The 22037-nt window shown below is 63.4% G+C and overlaps 1 protein-coding gene across 2 annotated transcripts in view; it reads right to left on the reverse strand.

The window, feature by feature from the left end:
- Positions 1–6: 6 nt before the first annotated feature.
- LOC123252044 (USP6 N-terminal-like protein) overlaps positions 7–22037 on the reverse strand; it is a 33479-nt gene continuing 11448 nt past the window's right edge. Inside the window, exons 2-15 of one of the 2 annotated variants that reach the window (XM_044681407.1) lie at positions 9707–10022; positions 7555–7672; positions 7237–7322; positions 6887–6926; positions 6360–6440; positions 3786–3893; positions 2386–2495; positions 2130–2178; positions 1757–1877; positions 1548–1642; positions 1374–1439; positions 1183–1282; positions 935–1087; positions 424–835 (exon numbers count right to left, since the gene is read on the reverse strand). In XM_044681407.1, the coding sequence (XP_044537342.1) occupies positions 507–835; positions 935–1087; positions 1183–1282; positions 1374–1439; positions 1548–1642; positions 1757–1877; positions 2130–2178; positions 2386–2495; positions 3786–3893; positions 6360–6440; positions 6887–6926; positions 7237–7322; positions 7555–7620 (1404 nt within the window). In that variant the 5' untranslated portion in view covers positions 7621–7672; positions 9707–10022 and the 3' untranslated portion in view covers positions 424–506. Of the gene's footprint in view, positions 836–934; positions 1088–1182; positions 1440–1547; positions 1643–1756; positions 1878–2129; positions 2179–2385; positions 2496–3785; positions 3894–6359; positions 6441–6886; positions 6927–7236; positions 7323–7554; positions 7673–9706; positions 10023–22037 lie in introns of both variants that reach the window. The other variant, XM_044681406.1, reaches the window with a different exon arrangement.

Genomic DNA, 22037 nt, shown 5'->3' on the forward strand with positions numbered 1-22037 from the left:
GGGGGCCCCGCCCACACGCGCCTTCCGCCCCGCCCAGGCTGGGGGTCCGGAGGTGCCGGACCTGAGGGCGGCGCTGGCGGCCGGACAGAGGACCGAACGGACCCGAACGGACCCGAACGGACCCGGGGAGAGGCCCGACAGTCCCGGTCGGAAGGAGGAGGAGGAGGAGGCAGGCGGAGGCGGCGCTGCTGCTGCTGCCGCCGCAGTTCCGGGTCCTGCCGGGGAGGCCGAGCCCGGCGCCTCTGCCCCCCGCAGGCTTTTTGCACGGACTGGCTCCGACTCCTGGCCCCCAAGTGCTTCCCGCGCCTCCCCGCCCCCTCCGCCCGCGGCCGCGGCCCGGTTTCAGTAAATTATTGGATGGTCTTGAGCTCGGTGTGCCTGTCGGGGAGGGAGGCTTCGCAATAAGCAGACACCGGAGGCCGGAGCGCGGCAGACGCCTTTACTGCCCCCGTGCCCGCCCCACCGCAGCACCCCAGGGTGCAGCACCCCGTTGGGTGTGGCCGCCCTTATGGGGTCCATCTCCGAGCTGGCAGGCGCCCTGCAGAGCCCGGGGCTGCCCCCGCCGGCGCGGAGGAGGGCCCGGGCAGGGCCAGGCCCGGCATGCTCGCCCAGGGGCGGGGGAGCTGGGGAGAGCCAGCCGGAAAGGCCTTCTCGGAGGGGCTGCTGCCTGGGGCGGGGCGGGGCGGCCCGGACCTCCCTGCGGCCTCCCCTTGGGCTTGGCTGCCCCCAGGGGGCGCCCCATCTCCGGGGAGCAGATGCTGCTGGCCGGCCGGCTCCAGGCTCCGCCCGAGGGTCACCAGGCCCAGAGGCCTCTTGGGAAGCTCTTCCAGTTTGGCTTCAAAGAAGAGAGGACAGCGGCGGCTCGCACCGCTCCGGCAGCCCCGCGCGGCCGCCCGCCCCTCCCCCCCAGCTGGGAGTTCCGAGGGGGGCCCACCTGGGGGGGGCAGCTCGCACTTCATCCTGCGCAGCTCCGCCATGGAGGCCTGCAGCTGCTCCAACACCGCGTCGTCCTCGTAGGGCCACGGGCCGGCCAGCTTCTCCTGCAGGAATTCTCGGAGGTCCTCCAGGGCCATCTTCAGCAGGCGCTCTGGGGGGGCGGGGGGAGGGGCCGGGTGAGCGCCCGAGGCCCCCCCCAGCCCATCCCCCCCCCGCCCGGGGCGCCGCCGCAGGCCCAGGCCTTACTGCGGTGCAGCTTGAGCACGGTGAACGCCATGGCCGGGAGCGCGCGCTCGCCCTCCAGGATGTACACGTCCCACAGGCGCAGGGTCAGCGTGAAGGGCGTCTGCGGAGGACAGCCGGCCTGAGAGGGGGCCCCGAGGGAGGGAGCGAGCGAGCGAGCCCCGCGGCGGCCCGGCCCCACCCGAGCTGCTCACCCGGTCAATGAAACACTGCAGGAACCACTTGGTGGTGTAAATGCCGGTGGCCATCTGCTCCTTGTCCTGCGGGAGGCGCCAGAGCACGGTGGGAGCGGTCCGAGGCCCCGCCCCCGCAGCCAGGCCCCGCCCACCCCGCCCCCTGCGGCCAGGCCCCGCCCCCGCCGGGCTCACCATGTGCTTCTTCAGTTTGGGCAGCGCTCGGCCCAGGATCTGCTCGTGATGGTCCTGGAAGCGCTGCAGCTTGGGGAATCCAGGCACGAAGAAGCCTGTGGGGAGCCCGCCGGGGCAGAGGGCTCAGCAGCAGCCTGGGAGGAAGGCCCGGGAGCCCCCCTCTGTGCAGTGGAGCCCATTCCTGCCCGGCGGGCTGGGGGGGGGCTCACCGTGCATGGCGTGCCTCTGGTTGGCCAGCAGCTGGGCCAGTGCCCAGAAGGCGTCCTCCTCATTCAGGTACATCAGCAGGATGGCACCGATCTGGCTCATGCCCTGGCAGTAGCTCACCTCCTGAGGGGCCGGGTGGGGGCACCCGCGCTGTTGGTGTGGATGGGGGAGGGGCCGCCCCTCCCCCAGCCCGGGCATGGTTCTGAGTGCGCCAGGAGTAAAGCAGCTCCCTGCCCGCCCCTGCCCTCACCAGGGGCTGCCCGGCCTGGGACGGCCTGTGGGGCCTCAGGGACCGATGGCAGGCACCGCCCTGCTGCCCGTGTGCCCACCCGCTTGCCCCCTGGCCTGACCACGGGCAGAACCTCGGGATCTCACCGTGTTGTAGACAGAGTAGGCAGAGAGGACGTGGAACAGGGCCTGCTGCCTGCGGAGACAGGGGGGTCCTCGGCAGGCGGAGCGGCTTGGCACACTCCGGCCACTGGGTGCCAAGGGGCTCAGTTACCCCCAGCCCTCCCTGAGCCACCCGGCCGCCAGAGGAAGGCAGCCACGACGCACGGGCACCACGAGATGCCAGGGGAGCAAAGGGAGGTGGGAGGGCCCCAGGCGGTCAGGCCGCCTCCAGGCCACTCACTTTACTCCGTAGCGCTCTCGGAACATGATGTGGTTCCGAAATGTCCGGTTGATGTCCAGATCGATCTGTTTGATCTCGGCGGAGGAGCTCTGGGCTTTCTCCTTCATCTCCTGGGGGGGGGGGTCAGAGGTCAGAGGTCAGGGCCAGGCGAAGGAAGGAAGGGGACGGAGCCTCGGGAGAGGCCCTAGCTGGGCCCCCCCCCCACCCCCAAGCCTGGAGGTTCACCAGCTCTGGAGCAGAGCCAAGGGGGGACCCCGGCCCGGGCTTCCCTCTGCCAGCCCTGGGGAGCAAGAACATGCCTCCCCCTCCTCACTCCCACCCCTGCACAGGGGCCTGTCCTCGCCAGAGGCCCAGGCTGGCTCCCAGTTCTCGGGGGCCTCCCTTCCTGTCCTCCCCATCATCGGCCCTGCCCAGGGTGCCACAGGAGCATGGCATGGAGTCGGGGCCTTTCTGGCCCTCCCTATCCTGCCTCTGCTGCTGGACTTGGACTAACTGGCCTCTCAGGGACTTCTGGGTTCTGGAGCCTGAGGCCGGGACCCCAGGGGGACGGCCACCCATTGGGCACCTGCCCTGGCGGCAGATCGATACCATCTGGCTCTGCCTACCCTAGTCTGCAAGCACGGGTGAGGGCACCCCTTCCCGCCGGCCTCTTCCACGGGCAATGCCCACCCCCACATCGCTGCCAGCTGTGCCCACTCCGAGCATAGGCCTTCAGGGGTGCCCATGACCCCTGGCTCTGGCCCTGGCAGCCTCCTTCCAGGTGGGGCCTCCCACTTTGGCTTCAGGCTTCGGCTCAGAAGCCTTCCAAGGCTCCCCACTGCCCGGCTCTGCAGAGGGCTCTCAGGGCTCACCAGCTCACCCCTCCCGCCCCACCCCTGACAGAATCCGCATCCGGGCAGCCTCCTGGGCCGGCCCAGCCAGAGCCCCTTCCTCTTGGGCCCTTCTCTGACCCACCCGGCCTGGGCTTCTTCCAGGAGAGGCTCAGCTCTGCTTCTTCACCTCAAGCCAGGTGCCCAGTGAAGGCCTGGAGGGTGGCCCTGGGGCGATCCCAGGATGGAAGGGGTCCTTGAGGGGGCCCTAAGTGCTCCTACTCCCCCCTCTGCCTCTCTCCTCAGTAGAAGGGGCCAAGACGGGGACTCCCTGCCTTCTGGGGGGAGGGAGGGAGGAGCATTTATGATACGCCTACTGTGTGCCATGCCTGGGAGGCAGGTGCCCGTTTTACAGTTAAAAGAGACTGAGGCAGAGTTCAGGGATTTGCCCAGGTGGGAAGAGAAGGGCCCTGCAGAGCAGTCAGAGAGCTGTGGCTCTGTGGGCATTCTGGGGGTGCAGGGAGACCTGGGGAGGGGCCCGGGCCTCCTTGACCAGGGCCCGAGGGTCACGGGGGCAGAAGGGGCGCCTACCTCGTACTTGCCAGGGTTCTCCATCTTCACCTTTTCCACATCCAGGAGGAGGGCCCAGACTTGCCCCCGCACTTGCAGGGGGATGCCTTTGTAGACCCTCCGAGCCATCTGCAGGGAGAGGAAGGTACCCACTGACCCACCCCCACTCCCCAAAGGAGGGATCCCCGTGCCCAGGGCCACAGCAGCACCCCACCCCCCTATCCTGCGTCTCTATCAGCTCTCCCACCCTTCGAGGCCCAGCTCAGACACTACCTCCTCTGCTGTTTGCCAGCCATATCCACACACTAGCTCTCGCCCACACTGAAATCTGTACCCCTCCCCCACATCCCCCTCACCTACTGACCCTCCAGGCCGTGAGGCCTTCTGTTTCTGTCCCAAGGACCAGGCCCACAGTAGGTGCTGTGAGCTCCCTTTAGAAGCGCTGTCCACACCACCAGCCCCCTCCCATTTTCTGTTCAGATAGGGGAGGGGATAAGGGGGAGGGGAGCTCAGCTTTGTGCCCGGCCTCCCTGGCTCCACATAGGGGCGACAGGTCACTCTCCTGCCCCTAAGACTTCTGTGGCTCCTGACTGCCCCAGGGATAAACAGAAGTAGGCAGCTTCAGTCAGGGCCCTCGGTGATCTGCCTTGAACCCAGGCTCTCGGCTACAGCCCCCACTCGTGCCCCCTGGGCACCACCCACTACAGCTGGCATTCTCACTCAGGCTGTCCCCTCTTCATCCCAATCTTCCTTCCAGGCTCCATTCTGGGTCGCCTCTGCCGGGAAGTCTTCCTGATTCCCCCAGAAACTAGTCCATTCCTCCCATGGGAGGACAGTCTCCCTGTTGTTCCTGCGTCCCCAGCATTAGCACGGCGAGATTTAATAAAAAGCTTTGGTTAATGGGGGTGGGGAGAAACAAGTGAAAATGTCAGTGTGTGTGAGACGCACAGAGAGAGGCAGAGCCCAGCAGCCCACTCGACTCGGGGAAGCCGAGGGGAGAGGCAGTGAGCGCCTGTGAGCGCCTGTGAGCACCAGGGCCCCGGAGGGAGGGACTGAGCATCTAGGACTTCCTGGGCAGTCGAGTCTGTCGGGCAGTGGGCACTGATTAGGCACCTACTGGATGCAGGCACTGCACTAAGCTCTGAGGACCTGAAATGAAGCAAAAGAGCCCCTGGCCTCCAGGAACTCCTCTAACAACATGCAAACAGGCTATGGACCTAGGGATCCACTGGAGATAACAGAGGGCAGGCTTCCTGTACAAGGCAGGATTTTAGCTGGGACTCCAAGGAGGCCAGAGGGGTCAGCAGGCAGTGCGGAGGGAGAGTATTTCAGGCAAGGGGGCAGCCACAGACATGGAGGGTCTTGTTTGAGGAACAGCCAGGAGACCAGTGTCGCTGCAGAAAGGCGTAAGAAGAGTGGAAGGGAGGAGGGGGCTGGGCTCGAAGGGCTCTGAATGCCAGAGACCTTTGTATTTGTGCCTGGATGCCACAGGGAACCACCAGAGGTTATTGAGTGATGCTGACCCAGTGGGACCTGCATTTAGGGAAGTCACTTTGGGGGCTAAATGGACAGTAGACTGGCCAGCGTCTAGCTGGGAGGTGATAACTAACTAGCTACACCATGGTGGGGGCAGAGTCAGAGGAGAGAAGGAAGGGTACTGGGGAAGAAAAATTGACAAGAGGTGGTACAGAGGGGAAACTGACAAGAGGTGGGTGCAGAAGGGAAACTGACAAGAGGTGGTTAGAGAGAGGGGAAACTGACAAGAGGTGGTACAGAAGGGAAACTGACAAGAGGTGGTTAGAGAGAGGGGAAACTGACAAGAGGTGGTACAGAAGGGAAACTGACAAGAGGTGGTACAGAGGGGAAATTGACAGGTATGGGGAGGGGGGGAGGGGAGAGACAGAAAGTCCAGGATGACTGCTGGTAGTCTGAAGGACTAGGAGAGCAGTATTGCCCTTTATGATAAATAGGGAAGGTAGGAAGGGCAAAGTTTAGGGGCCAAGGCAATGGGTTCTGCTTTGGAACTAGTGAGTTTAAGATGGCTCCCGGCGGTTTAACAGGTGGGAAAGGCCGCTGGAGACTAAAAGGGGAGCAGAGAAGTGAGATTTGGGAATCGCTGGCATGGAGGCAGTCACTACATCCATGGAAGCCATCCGGATTGCGCAGTGAAGTAGGAGAGGAGGGAAGAGAGGCCGGAGCCCTGAGGGACACCTGGGGTTGGAGAGCTGATCTGGAGGAGGGTCCAACCAAAGAGTCACAGAAGGAGAGGTCAGAGAGGTGGGAGGAGAACAGCCAGCCAGGGAGAGCCAGAGCGATGACCAGCATCAGAGGCTACAGAGAGGTCAAGGAGGAGGCCCAGGGATTAGCCCCAAAGGACAGAGTGAGAGAGTTGGGAGGGCAGAAGGTCCTCCATTATGCCCCGGGTGCGAAGGGAACTGATGGCCCAGGCTCGAGTAGAAGGTGGCACTGGGGCTTCTGGGAGCTGGTCCCCGAGGGCCGAGATGGTAAAGGAGCCCAGAAGCCTGTGCGGTCTGCGCTGAGCGCCTCCTGGCGGATGGGAATCCAGGCCCTCCCTGACCCTCTTCCTCCTCTCACCTTCTCGCTCGCCCGGTATTTGTCCCATTTCTTTAGCATCTTCAGCCACTTGTCCACCCGCTCGATCTCCTGGACCTTTTGCTGAAAAGCCAATCCAGGCCCCTCAGAATGGAGCCCCCTCCCCGCCAAGGGCCCCCCCTCTGCCTGTGCCCCAAGCCCTGGTACATTGGCACTGAAGCAAACAGGGCTGTCGCTGCCACCCTGGGGATGCCCACGTGGAAAGGGGCCTGGGCAGCCCTTCCAGAGGGGGCAGGCTTGGCTCTGCTCTTGCCCCCAGCTCCTGGCGGTGACCTGGCCAGGACTCCCAGGCACACTGGGGCAGGAGGCACCAGCCCGGCCAGACAGATAAGAGTCATGGAGGGGCTAAAGCTGGAAGGGAGAGGAGACAGGACCCAGGAGAAGGGGGCCCAGGGCAGAGGGGTGGGCTCGTCCTGCTGGAAGCGTCCCACTCCCCATCAGCCCTCCGCCGGCCCCGGCCCCCCTCGGGGCCTCCTGCTCTCAGGGTGGCCCCCACCACTGACTCTCACCTTCTCCTCCAGGGCGCTCCGGCTGGGCAGTTCACTCTCACTGGGAGGGGGAGGGCAGAGGAAGAAGAAGGTGAGTGGCATAAGCAGGACCACCCAGGACCACCGTCTTGTGGCCTAGGGGGCAGGGCCAGGCTCCTGCCAGGAAACTCTTCCTCATGCCCAGGTTCGGGGGGCCCTGGGGTCTCTCCCTCCCAGCCCACAATCCCAGGTTCCTACAGACCGAAGGCTGGAACCCTGCGCCCTGGCAAGCCTCGGATGGTCTCTAGGACGGTGCCCTGGGGCCTCTGGGGGCCCCTGGGAGCCGGCTGTATGGCAAGTGGGGACAGGGCAGGGGGCGCCCGAAAACGTACTGCAGGAACCCGAAGCGATCTGTGACTTTGTAAAGGGAGAAGTCGGCATCTTCCCAGGGATCGATGTGAGCCCCGTGCTGTCTCCCCTGCAGAGAGAGTGCCGGGTGAGGGCCCTCCGTGCCACAGGGCACCTCCTGTCTCCTCTCCCTCCCCCACAGTCACAAAAGGGGGGCCGACTCTCCCCACTTCCCATCTCCCCCTGGCCCGGCCAGCAAGGGAAGCTCCGCTGAGAAGAGAACCTGGCCGGCCCAACGCCCCCTACTCAGGAGGCCAGAGCCCCCAGCCGGGAGGGGTCCCTCAGACCGGCCCTCACCTCACCTTCTGATACTTGGCAATGATTTCGGCCTTCTCCTCTGCCACCAGAGCCTCGATGTCCTTCTTCATGTCCAGAGGGGGGAGGCAGGAGAAGCCCCCCGCTCTGGGCTCACAGGCACCCCTAAAGTGGCCGAGACAGACCAAGAGAACCAGAGTGGGAGGGGGTGGTCCTTGGGGGAACGCCCTCCCTGATTTGTCGCCTCCAGGAGGCCTTCCCAGAACCTCTTGCCAGTATCTCTGCCCCCCCAACTCCTGGGCCTCTCTTCCGGGTGTGTCCTTCCCTGATCTAGCTGCCCCCCCCCCCCGGGTCTCCCAAGGAGAGCCCAGGGGCCTGGGGGCTTCGTCCCTGACCACTCCCTCCAGTTCAGGTCTTGCACATGGCAGATGGTTAACCAGGGCCTGCTGGTTCATAGATTGAAATATTGAGGATTGGCGACCACAGCTAGTGGGAAGGTGGGCTTCCTGATAGGGGCTGGATGGGATGATGCTGACAGTGTTTATAGAGCGCCGACTGTATGCCAGGCACTGCACCAAGCACTACTCGGGTCCTCACAACCCCCCTGGGAGGCTGTTATCTCCTTTTTTTAAACCCTTAACTTCTGTGTATTGGCTACTTGGCGGAAGAGTGGTGAGGGTGGGCCATGGGGGTCAAGTGACTTGCCCAGGGGTCACACAGCTGGGAAGTGTCTGAGGCTGGATTTGAACCCAGGACCTCCCATCTCTAGACCTGGCTCTCCATCCACTGAGCTACCCAGCTGCCCCCGTCATCTCCTTTTTACAGATAAGGAAACGGAGGCAAACAGAAGGTAAATATCTGACTCTGGGCTTGAACTCTGGTCTTCCTGGCTTGAGAGTCAGTGCTCTGGGCCCTGTGGCACCCCCTCCTGCCTCAGAATGCTGATGGAGATCACGTCCAAGCCCTTCTTTTACAAATGAGAAAACTGAGGCTAGGAGAGAAGGGTGATGCCTGGGCCAAAGCCATCCGGTGACTGAGGAGCAGCAAGATTTGAACTCAGAACACTGGTCTCTGACCCACATTCTGCACTACTATGGTGGATGCCCAGGTCTCTACCCCAGGTCTGGGGCTCCCTCCATTACAAAGTCACAGAGAGGCTGGAACAGGAGCCTTGCACAGGCCCTGAGGTGGTTCCTCAAGTGCCATGATCCTGGCCCAATCCCAGGCAGGAGACGGCAGACACCCAAGGGCCTGCTTCCTGGGGGGGGGGGGGTCTCCGAGCAGTGGACCCAGGGGCAGGTGCTGGCACAGCCAGACTGGGCACTCTTGCCTTTGCTACCTTCTGGCCTCCATCCCCAGGGCCCGGATAGCTCCTGGAACCCCTAAAGACCATCCCACTGGCCCCCCAGCCTCTGCTGCTCCCACTAAATATGGCCAACCTCAACTGGCCTCCAGATGGCAGGATCCCAGGGTCTCTCCCCATCTTGGATGCCCTGTTCAGGGCTGCCAGGGGGGGCCACAGAACCCAGGCAGTCAGTCAGCCTTAGATGACCCTGGGCAAGCAAGTCCTTTGCCTGCCAGCCTCACTTTCCTCCTCTGTAAAATGGGGGTGAGAAGATTCTCCTAGGGTTGCCGTGAGAATCAAATGAGGTAATGTCTGTAAAACACTTTCCCAGGGCATATGCTGGGGCTTCCGATGCCAGCTCCTGACAATCTGCTTCACCGTGGCCCCGAGCTGTGCCCACCCTCATCCTCCCTTAGAACCCTCCCCCAGACAGCCCAGGAGCTTTCTCTGAGGCAGCAGGAGCTCCTCTGGCTGAGCTCATGACCCTCTGCGGGCATACCTGGAAGCTGAGCGTCTGAACACAAGGGAAGAGCACAGTGTGCGGGCACCCCCCCCCCATGCCCCTTTTGGGTGTGGGAGCAGGACCAGGAGACAGAGAGTCCGGGAGAAGCAGGCAGGCCTGAACCTTGGCATCGCTGCCACCGAGTGTGTCTGCCTGACCGCCCTTGCGCATAGCCACCAGCCCTGGCATAGATGGGGAAGCCCCTCCCTCACATGTCCCCGGAGGAGAAGACCAGACCCGCAGATCCTGGGCTGGAACCTGGAGCCGTACGAGTCCTCAGTCTCCTCATCTGCAGAAGGGGCCCCCACTGGGAAGCTGGCAAAGGGTGCGAGGCAGCTGGGGGAGCTCTTACCTGAGCAGGCCTTCACAGCTCTAAATACATCCAGATGGTGCCCTCAAGCTAGCAAGGCAGGAGGGCCCATGGCCCTCCTTCAGGCCCGGGAGTCCATGTCAGAGCGCCAGCCCGCAGGGAACCGTGCCTGCCTCAGCATCCCTGGTCGAGCCCTGGGCATGATGCATGGGTCAGGTGTGGTGAGGCCGGAGGTCAGGGAGCCCAGGCCTTGTGCCCCTCCCTCCTCTGCTCTGGGAGGGAGACCGAGTACCAGTCCTGCCCTCTCTTCTGGCCGTTCTCTGCCCACATACAGACCTCCTTCTGTTGGTTCCACTCCCTAGAAAGAGAAACAGCGGAGAAGAGGGCATTATGCTAGGAAGATGACCAATGCCCTCGTCCCTGACAGTGCCCACCGGTGCCAAGACTGCAAACTGCCTGGCTCTCAGGACGGTGATGGATTACCACCAGGGATGGGCACTCAGGGAAGAGTCCTGCCATCTACTCTCTGTGGGCCCTTGGCCAAGCTTTGTCCCTCTTGGACCCTCAGGGTCCCCACATGTGAGACGAAGAGCCTTTGCTGACATCCGCCTCAGGCTCTGAGTCTGCCAGGTCACTAACCCCATCCAAAAAGGAAGGCAGGTTAGTCTGGCGCAACACAATTCTGACAGAGCCGTGCTGGCCCTCTGTAGTTTCCTTCTTCAAAAATCTCATTTTGGGGTTTTCATTTACATCTTGTAATCAGAGAGCCTCCTCTGGGCCAAGAGCTGAGAGAGAGAGAAGGGGCAGAGGGTGCTCGCCCATTCGCCTTCACGAGTGCTGCCTGGGAGGATTTTCTCCATGCCGGCCAGGCTTGGTCCATTTACCACAATCATATAATCTTCCACGATCCCAGATGGGCCCAGAAACTGCTGTGGACAGTTTTTGCAGTGCCCAAAGGATGGGGTCCACTAGGGCCAGGGCACTGAACCCAAACCGCAGCAGCCAGGTGCTCTCTTCCTTGCTCTTTTACCGGTTCCTCACATGTTGGCCTTTTCTTTTCTTTTCGGCCCGCTGTGTGCCCTTTCCCAGAGCATGAGAAGGCAGAGAAAGCCTCCAAAGACCTCGCACTGAGCGGTGCGGACGCTGTGCAAAGGGGCGAGGACCGATCACGGCTGGCTCAGAGGGAGGGAACCCGAGAGGCTCAAGTTTTTGTAGAATCCCAGAAGCCTCAGGAGTGCTGGCTGAGAAAAGACCCAGAAGCAGGTTTACTGGGGGGTGGGGGTGGGGGTCATTCTCAGAGCTGCAGTTCGGTGTCCCGCTGACTTGTCAGAGCGGGTTATCGAGCACCTCTCGGAGCGCCCAGGCTAGAGGGGGCAGTGAGAGAGCCTGGCAACAGGCGGGAGATGAGCGGCAGAGGCTCCAAAGGAATGCTGTAGAAGGCGAAAGAAGCCAGTAGGCAAAGCCTGGCAGGGAGAGCTTTCTAGGCAAGGGCATAACCAGTGCGAATGTCTGGGGTCAGAAGACGGAGCCTCCTGTCCCAGGAAGGGCGAGGAGACGAGGATCACTGGACCACAGAATACACGGTTGGGCTGTCAAGTTAGAAGGAAGGTCCTGAGGAGAATCTCCATCGTGGAGTGGAAACAGCTCAAGCACAGGCTCTTTACCTCGTGCTCTGAAAACTGGCCAAAGTGAGGAACCAATGGCAACGGATACTTCCTAGCTGGGTGACCCTGGGCAAGTCATTTCACCCCCATTCCCTAGCCAATACAGGGCATTGGTTCCAAGTCGGAAGAGAAGAGTTCTTAGAAGAAAACAGCAACAGTGAATCCTGAAGGGGTTGTGGGGAGAGGCGTGCCAGCCTGCTAGTAGCGCCGCCCCCCCATTTGTGCGAATAAAGGGCTTAAGTCATCCCAGACACTCCATTGTTGGGCTTAGGCCTCAAGGAAGGGCAGCTGGATAGAATGCTGGGCCCGGAGCCAGGAAGAAGACTCTCGCGACCTCAGACGTTTACTAGCTGTGTGACCCGGGCAAGCCACTGCCCGCTGCCTCAGTTTCCTCATCTGTAAAATGAACTGCAGCAGGAGACTGCATCCTTGCCAAGAAGACCAGACTGAACACGAACCCCCAGGCAGCCGCCGATAGGAATCTTCACAGCGGCCCTTTTTTTGGTGATAGGCGAGGGCTGGAGACCACGCCAATGCCCATCGGCCGGGCAAGGCCCAAGGAAATGTGGCCCGTGAGCGTCCCAGAAAGGGATTCGGCTGCCAGGATGGGTGTGCGATGGGCACAGAGAAGCCTGGAAAGGTCCGTGTGAACGGATCGGCCACCGCAAGGGACGGGAGAACTTTGGTGCCCCGGCGGCCCGTGGGAGGATGGCCCTAGGCCGGCCCACGAGGGGGTCCCCCGGGAGCCATTCCTGGCAGGGTGAGGAGGCTTTGTTGGCCATCGACCATCAGCTGCCCTCGACTTTCTTCCTTCTCTCTGCAGGGCTCCCCGGGACCCCCGGTGCGAGGCCGGGGCCTTCAGGGGCTCTTCATTCAGGTTGTTCCCACTGACAAAACCACACCGCTTGGCAGGCCCAAGGACTCCCCTTCCTGGGTCTTCTGCAGCCACAGTGGCTGCCAGGGCAGCAAACGCCCGGGCGACACCTCCGCAGGGCTCAGGCGCCATCAGGTGTGCGGGGACGCGGTGGCCAAGGAGATGATGATGGGCTTTGGCCTGCCTGGCAAAAGGCGCCTCCTGCCGCTCCCCCGGGGGGCCCGGGCGGCAGTCGGCGAGGCTGGCCAGAGCCTCCTTCACAGGGGCCACCTCTCTGGATAATGGCTGGGAGGGGGACGGGGCTGGGCTGCCACTCTCAGGGCTCGCAGGGAACCCTGTCCCCAGTGAGGGCCTTTCTTCCACCCGTCCTACGGAAAATTACGGAATTCCTCAGCCCGGCGAGGGAGGCAGGGGCAGCCCCTCTCCATGCTCCAGGCTTGCACGGCCAGCTTTCCCTTCCACGCCCCACCTGTCTCTTGGTCGCCTTCACTAATCCAGCAGCGTCCTTCTTGGAGAAGCAAGTTGGCACTGCCCGGGTCAGAAGGCGTGGCTTCAAGGGCTGCCCGTGCCTTATTGCCCGGGGACCCTCAGCAGGCATCTGCCCTTCAATGAGGGAGCTGTACGAGGTGACCCCAAAGCCTTGGCGCCCAGCAAAGCCCCTGGCAGCGTCTGCAGCAGGGCGGGAGGGGGAACACGTTCAGAGGCTGCCCGAGTCTGGCCGGAGCTGCTGATGGGCAGGTAGACAGCCTAGCCGGGCCCAGAGAGAGGGCAGCCTGCCAGACCACCAAGGCTCCGGGGCAGATCCCTGAGCTTGGAGAAGGGCCTGGTCCAAGGACCTGCCCCTGCCAGGGCGCAGTGGGGATGGGCAGGGGCCCTCCAGAGGATCTGCTGGAGGCGGGCGCCCATGTTCCCCGAAGGCTTGTTCCAGCGCCCGCCCGCCTCCGAGGTCCCAGGTGTGGTGCCCACCATGGGGAGCCGCCAGCGGGCCCACTCTAGGCTTTTGAACCCTCCAATCACAGCAGTATTCCTGGCCTACAGGCAGGCCCTGGGGGAGGGGGAGAGACTGTCCAGACTCCCTTGTCTCCTCCTGTTCCTTCAGACACATTTGTGGGCAGCCCTTGGTGCAGGGCCAGGCCAGGGAGGTCAGCAGGCCTCAGGCCCGCACGGCTGCTCCCCACTGGGACTGTATGTCTGCCCTGACCCTCGGCAGCTTCAGGCTTTGCCCCTGGGGGGGGGGGGGGGAGAAGCTGCCATACCATGTGGTCACTGGCACTGCCCGGGCCGTGGCCAAGCCCTTGAGCATCTTATCTCCGACCCAACAAGCCTGGAGTACTAGCCTACCCTCTGGTCAAAATGGCACCTTCTGTCTGGCCAGAGACCTTAGAGATGTCGTGCTCATTTTAAATGGGGAAACTGAGGTCCAGGGAGGCTCTGCACAACCAATTGGTCAACAGGCATTTCCTAAGTTCCTACTATCCACCAGAGCTGGGGGTCTCAATGGACAGCAATGGAGCTGGAGTCAGGGAACCTCATCTTCTTGACTTCAAACCTGGCCTCAGACGCTTCCTAGCTGTATGACCCTGGGCGAGTCACTTGACCCCATTTGCCTCAGTTTTCTCATCTGGAAAAGGAATGGCAAACCATTCCAGGACTTTTGCCAAGAAAACTTCCAATGGGTTTATAAAGAGTTGGCCCGGACTTTGGCAAAGAACAAGAAGACACACCCCAGAACATCTGGATTGCGTGTGCTCCAGAACACATCAGGGAGCCCCAAATCCTCTTCACTCCCCAATTTCCTGACCTCTTCGGCCCTAATCTCTCTACTGACCTCCAACTGATTGCCTTTGAGGCATCTCCAACCAGATGTCCAGCAGACATTTTACACTTGACAATAGCAAAATGGAGCCCACTGTCCTTTGCCCTAAACACTCCTCCCTTCCCTCTACTGCAGAGGGCAACTTTATCCTTCCAGGCTCCCAAGTGAACTTCCAGCACCCCAGTGTCCAAGATGGCGCTGAGGTCTATTTCACCCCCCCCCCCCCCCCCAGCATCTCTCATGGATTTCACCTCTCAGCATCTTTCATCAATTTCACCTGAGGAGCATCTCATCAGTTTCACCTCCCAGCATCCCTCATCAATTTCACTTCTGCCCTGGATTTCACCTCTGCAATGTTTCTCCAAGGCACCCCCCCCCCCAGGGCTCATCCTCTCCCACCTAGACCACTGCAATAGCTGCTGGGGGTGATGGGAGGTCTATGTGCCCCCTCCAGTGGCTCTCTATTCAGCCACCACAGTGATTTTCCTAAGCCACAAGCACGACCTCTCCAGCACTCAAAGACCTCCATGGCCTATAAATCAAAATGAAACCAAAACCTTTCTTAGAATCAATGAAGGCAGAACACTGGGGCTGAGTGTCTTGCCCAGGGTTACATAGCCAGGTGTCTGAACTTGAACCCAGAACCTCCTGTTTCCAGGCCTGGCTCTTTATCCACTGCCCATCCCACCCCCTTCTGTCTTTATAACCTTCAGTCCTTCATCATCTGTCATTGTACTTTGTTGCACACGACTCCCTTTAGGATCCCACCTGCTGCTCCTCTATTTCCCAACTGCAGGCCTTCCTCCTGGCTATCCCTCATTCCTGGAGTGCCCACCCTCCTCACTTCCCCCTCTGGAAACCCCTGCCTTCCTCCAATGTTTAGCTCATGTCACTTAGGCCTTCTCCAATAGCCTTACTTCCCTCCCTGTCACCTCCTCTAAGAGGCCCTTCTTGATTTTTGTGTTTGGTATTTCTGTGCATGTGATATTTCTTTTTTTTTTTTAAACCCTTAACTTCTATGTATTGGCTCCTTGGTGGAAGAGTGGTCAGGGTGGGCCATGGGGGTCAAGTGACTTGCCCAGGGTCACACAGCTGGGAAGGGTCTGAGGCCAGATTTGAACCCAGGACCTCCCGTCTCTAGGCCTGGCTCTCCATCCACTGAGCTACCCAGCTGCCCCCTGCATGTGATATTTCTTGAGTAGAACATAAGCTCCATGCAGGCAAGAATGTCTCCTTTGTCTCTGTGCCCCCATCCCTTGGGCTTGGCACCCAATTGGGGCTTAATAAATCCCTATTGAGTGTCTGAAAGATCGATGAGGCAGCCCATGTCGGTAGCATCGAGAACGCTCTAGACAGCTCCGGATGAGAGTGAGCGGACTGGAGGCAAAGATGGCAGAAAAGAAGCCCAGCGGCTATCGGAGGGGACCCAGAAGAGGGCGGGCGGGCAGGCGGGCGGGCAGGCAGGGGCACCGCATTATTCGGGCACTCGTCCTAACAGACACCGCCAGACGCTGAGGGAGTTCAGGAGAATCTGCCGCCCCGATTTCGCACTCTCGTTGGGAGTCCTTCTCTCCGGACAGGAGAGGCGCCGCTTTCCCTAGAGTGCCGGCCCTCGGCTCGGCCCCAGCGAAGGAGTTCCCAGCCTCCCTCGTGACAGAAGACGTCCCAAGACTCTCCTTTGCCTGACGGCTGACCCCAGGAAGACGCTGACCTCCTCCCCGTGCTCCCCCCTCCAGGCCTGCCTAATTTAACCCACTAAGGAAAAGCAAGATCTGGAACTTGGAGCCACGAACGCTGTTCCTTGGAATAAGGGGGGTCTCTCCGGGGAGGTTCGGAGCTCTGCCTCAGTGGTTTTACGGCAGATTCAACAGATTTCTCATGTTACGCTTTGAAAGAGGCGGGTGTGGGGGAGGAACTCTTGGGCCCAGAGAGGCCCCTGACCCAGGGGGTGCAAAGACAGAGGGAGACGGCTCCGGCACGGACAGAGCCAAGGGCCAGGCGCCAAGGGGGGAGCAGCGGGGCTGAGCCACGTGGCTGACTCGGAAGCGAGCGGGACGGGAGGAGGGCGAGTAGCCTGCGCGTCCCCAAGGAGGCGCACCGAGTCAGACATGGCGGCTGGGGGAGGGGGACGGAGGGGAAAATTGCCTCAGCGCGGCTCAGCTCCTCCTTCGGAGGTTCCTTGTGGCTTCAGAGTGGGGACCTCGTGAGCCGCCATCTCTCTGGGAGCCGGGCGTGGCGCCGCAGAGAAATGGGGGGCGGGGGGGGGCACGCGCCTCCCCAGCTGGACAGGAACGTCTGGCCCTAGAATGTAGGCCAGGCTGACCTCTGCAGAAAGGACCCCCGAGCCTGCCCCCTGCTAAGCAAAGGGGTCGCAACACAGAGAAGGAGCCTGGCAAGGTGGGGGGACAAGCTTGCCTCTAGGCCAAGGGGGGGCCCCAAGTCTGGCTGCTGCTGCTGTGCCCCACCCCCAGCAGAAAAGAGCTTAAGTCAAGAGCTGGAAAGGACCAGAGGCACGAGGAAACTAAGGGGAAGTGACTTGTCCAGGATCATACGGCTAGGAAGGGTCTCAGGCAGGATCTGAACCTGGGCCTCGCCAACTCCAAACCCAATGCTCTATCCATGCTCCCTTCCCCTATGCAGGCCGCGAAGCAGGACATCCTGTCCCTGCCGGCTGGGCGGGTCGGGCTTAGGTTTCCGCCTGAGCGGGCAGACGGGTATGGGAGCCCACGTGGGGGGTGGCCACATGCCAGGGCTGGGTGGGCAGCGCGAGTGCCCGAGGACGGATTCCAGACGGCAGAGCGCACTGGGCCGGGGGAAGCTGCCTTCAGCTTGGCCTCTCTGGACCCCTCCGTGCACGGGACGCCGCTCAGAGTGGGGCCTGCGCCCTGGCCAGGCCCTGCCCCTCCTCCCCAGAACCCCAGAACCGGCTTGGCTTCCTGTCTGCCCACGGCTCAACGCGGTCACTGCCCAGGTCGGTTCTCATCCTCCAGCCCTGGGCTTGGGAGGGGGCTTGTGCTGGGCAGAGCGCTGCCTCCTGCCAGTGCCCGGAGTCCCTGGCTTCTTCTCTCCCCAGGCAACGGAGGCCCCCTGGGCCAGGGGGAGGGGCTTCTCCTCTGATTCTAGGAAAGCCTGGAGCAGCCCTCATGGCGATCCCAGTGCGGACGGCCCCTCCCTCCTCCCCACCCCCCATCCCGAGCTGGACTTGGGGGGCAGCCCGACACGGGGGGGGGGGGCCCTGGGGGCGAGGCGGCAGCCAGGCACTGCCTGCCGACACGGCCAGGCTCCTCACAGAGGAATGAAAGGGCCGTTTGTCCATGGCGGCATCTCCAGGGATCGCCTCTGCCCAGGACGTCTCCTTCGCACCGACAGGGCAGAAGGAAGGTTATGGAGGAAGCCCCCCACCGAGGCCCCAGGCCTGCCTCGACTCTCGCTCCCTTCCCCAGACCCAGGTCCAAAGGCGAAGCCACAGAGCCACTAGAGGGCAAGTGAGGCCCCGAGAGGCCAGGGGGCTCGGCCAGGGGGCTCGGCCAGGGGTACCTGGGAGGGAAGCCCCAGTGCGGGGCTCCTTCCCCGGCCCCAGAAGCCTCCTGGCTCCCGCAGGCCCCGCTCCAGGTAACCCTACGCCATCCTGGCTAGCTCTGCTGGTGGCCCCTCACAGTGACCCAGTTACTGGAAGCCTGGGCTGACCCTGCCCATCTGTGCGGGCATCTCCCTGGGTAAGGGATGGCAGACGCTGACCCAGAGGAGCCCCTGGCCAGGGGAGGGGAGGGGAGGGGGGTGCTGGGTGGCTCCGCAGCCAAGAAACGGCTTTAAAGCTCCTACCGTGACCCGGAGCACTGCGCCTGGCACCCGAGAGGCCCTTCCCGACCTACTGCGGGCACAGCCTCTGCCCCCAACGAGCTCAGACTTGTGGGAGACGAGCAAGGCAGCCCCCAAAGGGCCGTCCAGCCGACGGGGGAGGACAAAGCCCCGAGGACGAGTCTCGAAGGGCAGAGCCAGCTGGAGTGGCCGGTGAGCAGGCTGGGAAGGGCTCACAGGGAGTTCCTGCTTTATCCCAGAGGCAGCTGCGTGGAAGAGGCAGGGAGGCCGCCGAGGCTGCAGGGAGAGGCGGGGACAGCTGGAAAGGGGCAAGTGGAGGCGAGCCGGGGGGGAGGATCCCGAGGAATGGGCCGCGCAGCCATAGGGAAGGCGGGGGGACGCGAGGGAGAACCCCAGAACCTGGAAAGACTCGCCTGTACTGAGGCGGTGAAGCGAGCGGAATGGGAACGGCGAGACGCAAGGCCGGCGGCCGGCAAAGATGCGGCACGACCCAGGACAAAGCACGGCCGGCCGCCCAGGAGGCCCGGAGCCCAGCCGTGGGCGTCTCGGACGGAGGGAGCGGGAGGACACGGGCCACGGGAGGGCGGCCAACGGCTCCGGGAGATCACATCGACGCGGAATGGGGGAGACGAATTAGGAGAGAATCGGGGCACAGAGAAAGAACAGAGCCAGGTCCGGGGGGGCCGCCCGGCGGGCCCAGAGCCCCCAAAGGGGCCTCAGACGGGCGCGAGGACGAGTCCAGTTAGGAGAGAGCAAGGCCTAACGCCCATGGAAAGGGCACTTGGGCAACAAGCTTTATGCTCTCCCGGTGCCAAGCGCCGAGGGCACCGAAGAAAGCAGGCCCTGCCCTCAGGGAACACGGCGGGGACGTGGCGAGGGGCATCCACGGCAGGACCAAGTGGCCACGAGCTGGGGGAGCCTGGGAGAGCCCCAGACACGCCTCGGAGGAGGCCCTCAAAGCTGAGGCAGGGGGCAGGGGTGTGCCCGCGGCTGCCGAGAGGCCGGAAAGGCCACTGAAGGCCCCGAGCAGCCAAGGTCCCGGTGGCTGGGAGGGAGGCGGATGGCAGATCTCAAGGGGGAGAATGAAGGAGGAGGCACGGAGTGTAGAAGCTGCTTCTGGGAATGTCTGGAGAGGGCCCACCCGACGGGAGGCTGCTGAGGTGGGAGATGAGCACGTGGGCCCTCCTGCCAGGGCCAGAGCCCAGAGCCTGTCTGAGGTCCCCAGCTGGGTTGGCACGGGCTGCCTCTGCCCCAGAGGCCTTCGGACAAAAGCTCGGCCTTTGGCTGGATGAGGGTGGCAGAGGGAGGCGGCCGGGAGTTCTGGCTGGGCCCCGGAGTACCCGAGCGGTCAGCGCATGCCCAGGCAGCCTTTAGGGAGAGCCGGGCCTTGAGCCTGGGCCACCATGGCAGGGAGCGTCCTCTGTGCCAGCCTCGTCGGCCCCATGGGGGCTCCTAAAGCAGGTCGAACCGGGTCGGGGGGGACTAGAAGGCAGAAAAGTACAGAAAGAAGAGAGAAGGCGGGGAGGGGGCCGTCCTTGGCCCCTGAATCGGTCCCGGAGATTCCTGGTCACGGTGGGCAGGGGGTGCGGGGGGTGCGGGGGGTGTGGGGCCACCAGGCAGAACCCCAGGCAAGAACCACGGAAGCCTCTTCCTCAGGTCGCAGCCCCCGTCTGTCTCTGGCCCTTAGCCGGTGACCTCGAGTCTCCCCCAGCGCGCTGGCACCTGCGGCCTCCTCGCGGCCTCCTCGCGGCCTCCTCGCGGCCTCCGCGCCTTCCAGGGAGCCCCACAATTTACAAACGATCTCCCCACCGTGGCGCAAAGACTCCGAATCTTGTCTCGGGTGGCCCCAGACCTCTGCATCCTCTGCTGCACGCCGCCAGGCTGGGGGCCTCGAAGGGCCCTTCCGGCTCCCCACCCCCACCCCCCACCCCCGGTCACGCAGCAGGGCTGAGCTCTAGAGAGAGAGGAACAGGGAAGGGGGCGGCATCTGGGCAGTCCTGAAAAAGGCCTCCGCTGAGCCCCAGGGGAGGAGGGCAGCGAGAGGAGGTGCAAACAGCGGGGGAGGAGCGAGGACCAGGGACGCCAAGACACCTGTGAGCAGAGGCCAGGCGGGAAAGCCCTGATAGAACCTGAGCTGGACCAAGGAGGGAGGAGGAAGATGTGAGCCCTTGAAGGTCAAGGAAGGAGCGCCTGGGGGAAGACAGCAGTACTCATACGTAGTTGGTGGAGCAGTCCGAGACTCTGTTTGCTCTGGGAACCAGTGCAGAAAAGGGACCAAACCGCTCCCCTTCTTCAGCTGGCCCAGCCCAGGATCGACACCCCGGATGTCACGCCTGCGCTCTCACACCCAAGGATTTGCAGCAGCCTTTCGGGGAGCAGCAAGGCGTGAGGAAGGAATGGCTGTAGAAAGCAGAGGAGGAACACCACCGGCCACAGGAAACAGCCAGGGAAATGGTTGGGAGAATCCAGAAGACTGGACGAGCCCTGGAGCCACAGCGAGACCCGCCTCCAGTCTCACCCTCAGAATCCACTTGTCCTAGGACAGGACGCTGGCCGGACAGAGACCTCTGGACAGATTCAGCTTCTCCTGGGTGTGCAGCAGCTGCCATGGTACCCAGAGACAGGGAGACGAGTTCAAATCCAGCCCCACACACTCACAGGGGGACCCTGGGCAAGTCACTTCAGTTGCCTCATCAGCAAGCTTTCGTCTACCTCAAGGTGGTGAAGCTCAAACGTGCCAGGGGGCAGGAGAAGGTGCTCTGGCCCTGGGGCAGGCAGACCCTCCCCTGCCGGCCTCCTGCTCTGCCAGCCTCCCTTCCTGATCCAAAGCTCAACGTGGGTCCCCTCTGAGGGCAGCTTCTGGGCCCAGCCTGGGAGGCCCTTCCCTGGGGAGGGCGGCGCTGGTTTCGCCTCCCCGGCTCCCCCCAACTCTGTCCTGTGCTCCCACTTTGCTCTGGACAGGCCTGGCCTTCCCCGGCTAGAGGGGGCATCTGTGGGCATCCGTGGGCGGGAGGCTGGCTGGGCCACACCACAGGTTTCCTGTTTCGAACCCTTGTCTTTCCAGTGTGGCCTCAAGGCAGGCCCGGGGGCAGGAAAGCCCCTTCCCCTTCCTCCCCCCCAGCTCTCCACCAACAAGCCACCCCCACCCCGCTTCCTGCCTTCACCCTCACTCACAGCAGGGCTTCCGCCCCCCTGTGGGGCCTTCCTTCCCCACCCCCAGGTCACCAAGTGTGGACCGAAAGCCCATTGAGCAGGGGGGACCACTGAGGCATGGAGAGATGGAGGGGCTCAGCCCGCTGGAAGGGCCCCCCCACCCCAAGGCTCACTGCTCTGGCCTGCGTCCCAATGGGGCTGCTTGGAGGGGGAGGCAGCAGAGGGTCCCCACCTCCCGGCCTTCCTCCTCTGCCAGCCCCCAGGCCAGAAGACAGGAGAGGGCCCCTGCCTGGCCCCTCCCACTGAGACCTTCCCCGTGCCAGAGGCCCCCCCACCGCCTCTGTTCCTCAGCTTCCCCATCTGCCCCACGCTGGCCTTTCTCTGGCAGCCTGCGGGTGACGGGGAGCTCACCCCCTGCCCACGTAGGGCCACCTTCTAAGGTCAAGGGGGAGAGGCTGGCAAGCCCGGGGCCCCTCCTCCCAGCCCCCCAGGCTTGCCAGGGAAGGTCTGCAGACTGCCGGGCCCAGAGCTGAGAGTGCAGGGGAGGAGGCATGAAGGCAGGCTGGGGGCAAAGGGAGCCGCAGGCGGAGAAACTGAGGCACAGGCAGGCTTCTAGCCCGACTGCCTGGCCTGGGGCCGCCCCTCTGCGTCCAGAGGGCAGGAAGCGGCCGCCTGACCCCCAGGGGGCGCTCTGTGCGGCTGCCTCCGGGCCCTAACCACCGAGCCACACGTGGTCCGCTGTCACATGAGCGCCCAGAATAGCCCTCGCGCCTCTGCCTGCCCCCCTCCCAGCCCAACTGGCCTTTGTGTTACCGGCTGCGGGCAGCCCCTAGGCCCTGGCTCCAGCCTGCACCTCCCTCCACCGGGGGAGCCCCGGGCGGGAGCCGGCCCTGACAGCAGCCGCCGAGGACGGGGAGCTCACTACCCCGATCTGGCTGGCTGCCGGGGCCAAGGGGGGGGCAGGGGGCAGCACCGCCGGGGCCTGGGCCTGGCGCACGGTGCCTCCTGCCCGAAGGGGGCCCTTCCTGGGCTGGGCCGGGCCGCCGG

The sequence above is a fragment of the Gracilinanus agilis genome, chromosome 6, assembly GCF_016433145.1.
Source record: "Gracilinanus agilis isolate LMUSP501 chromosome 6, AgileGrace, whole genome shotgun sequence".
Classification (NCBI taxonomy): domain Eukaryota; kingdom Metazoa; phylum Chordata; class Mammalia; order Didelphimorphia; family Didelphidae; genus Gracilinanus; species Gracilinanus agilis.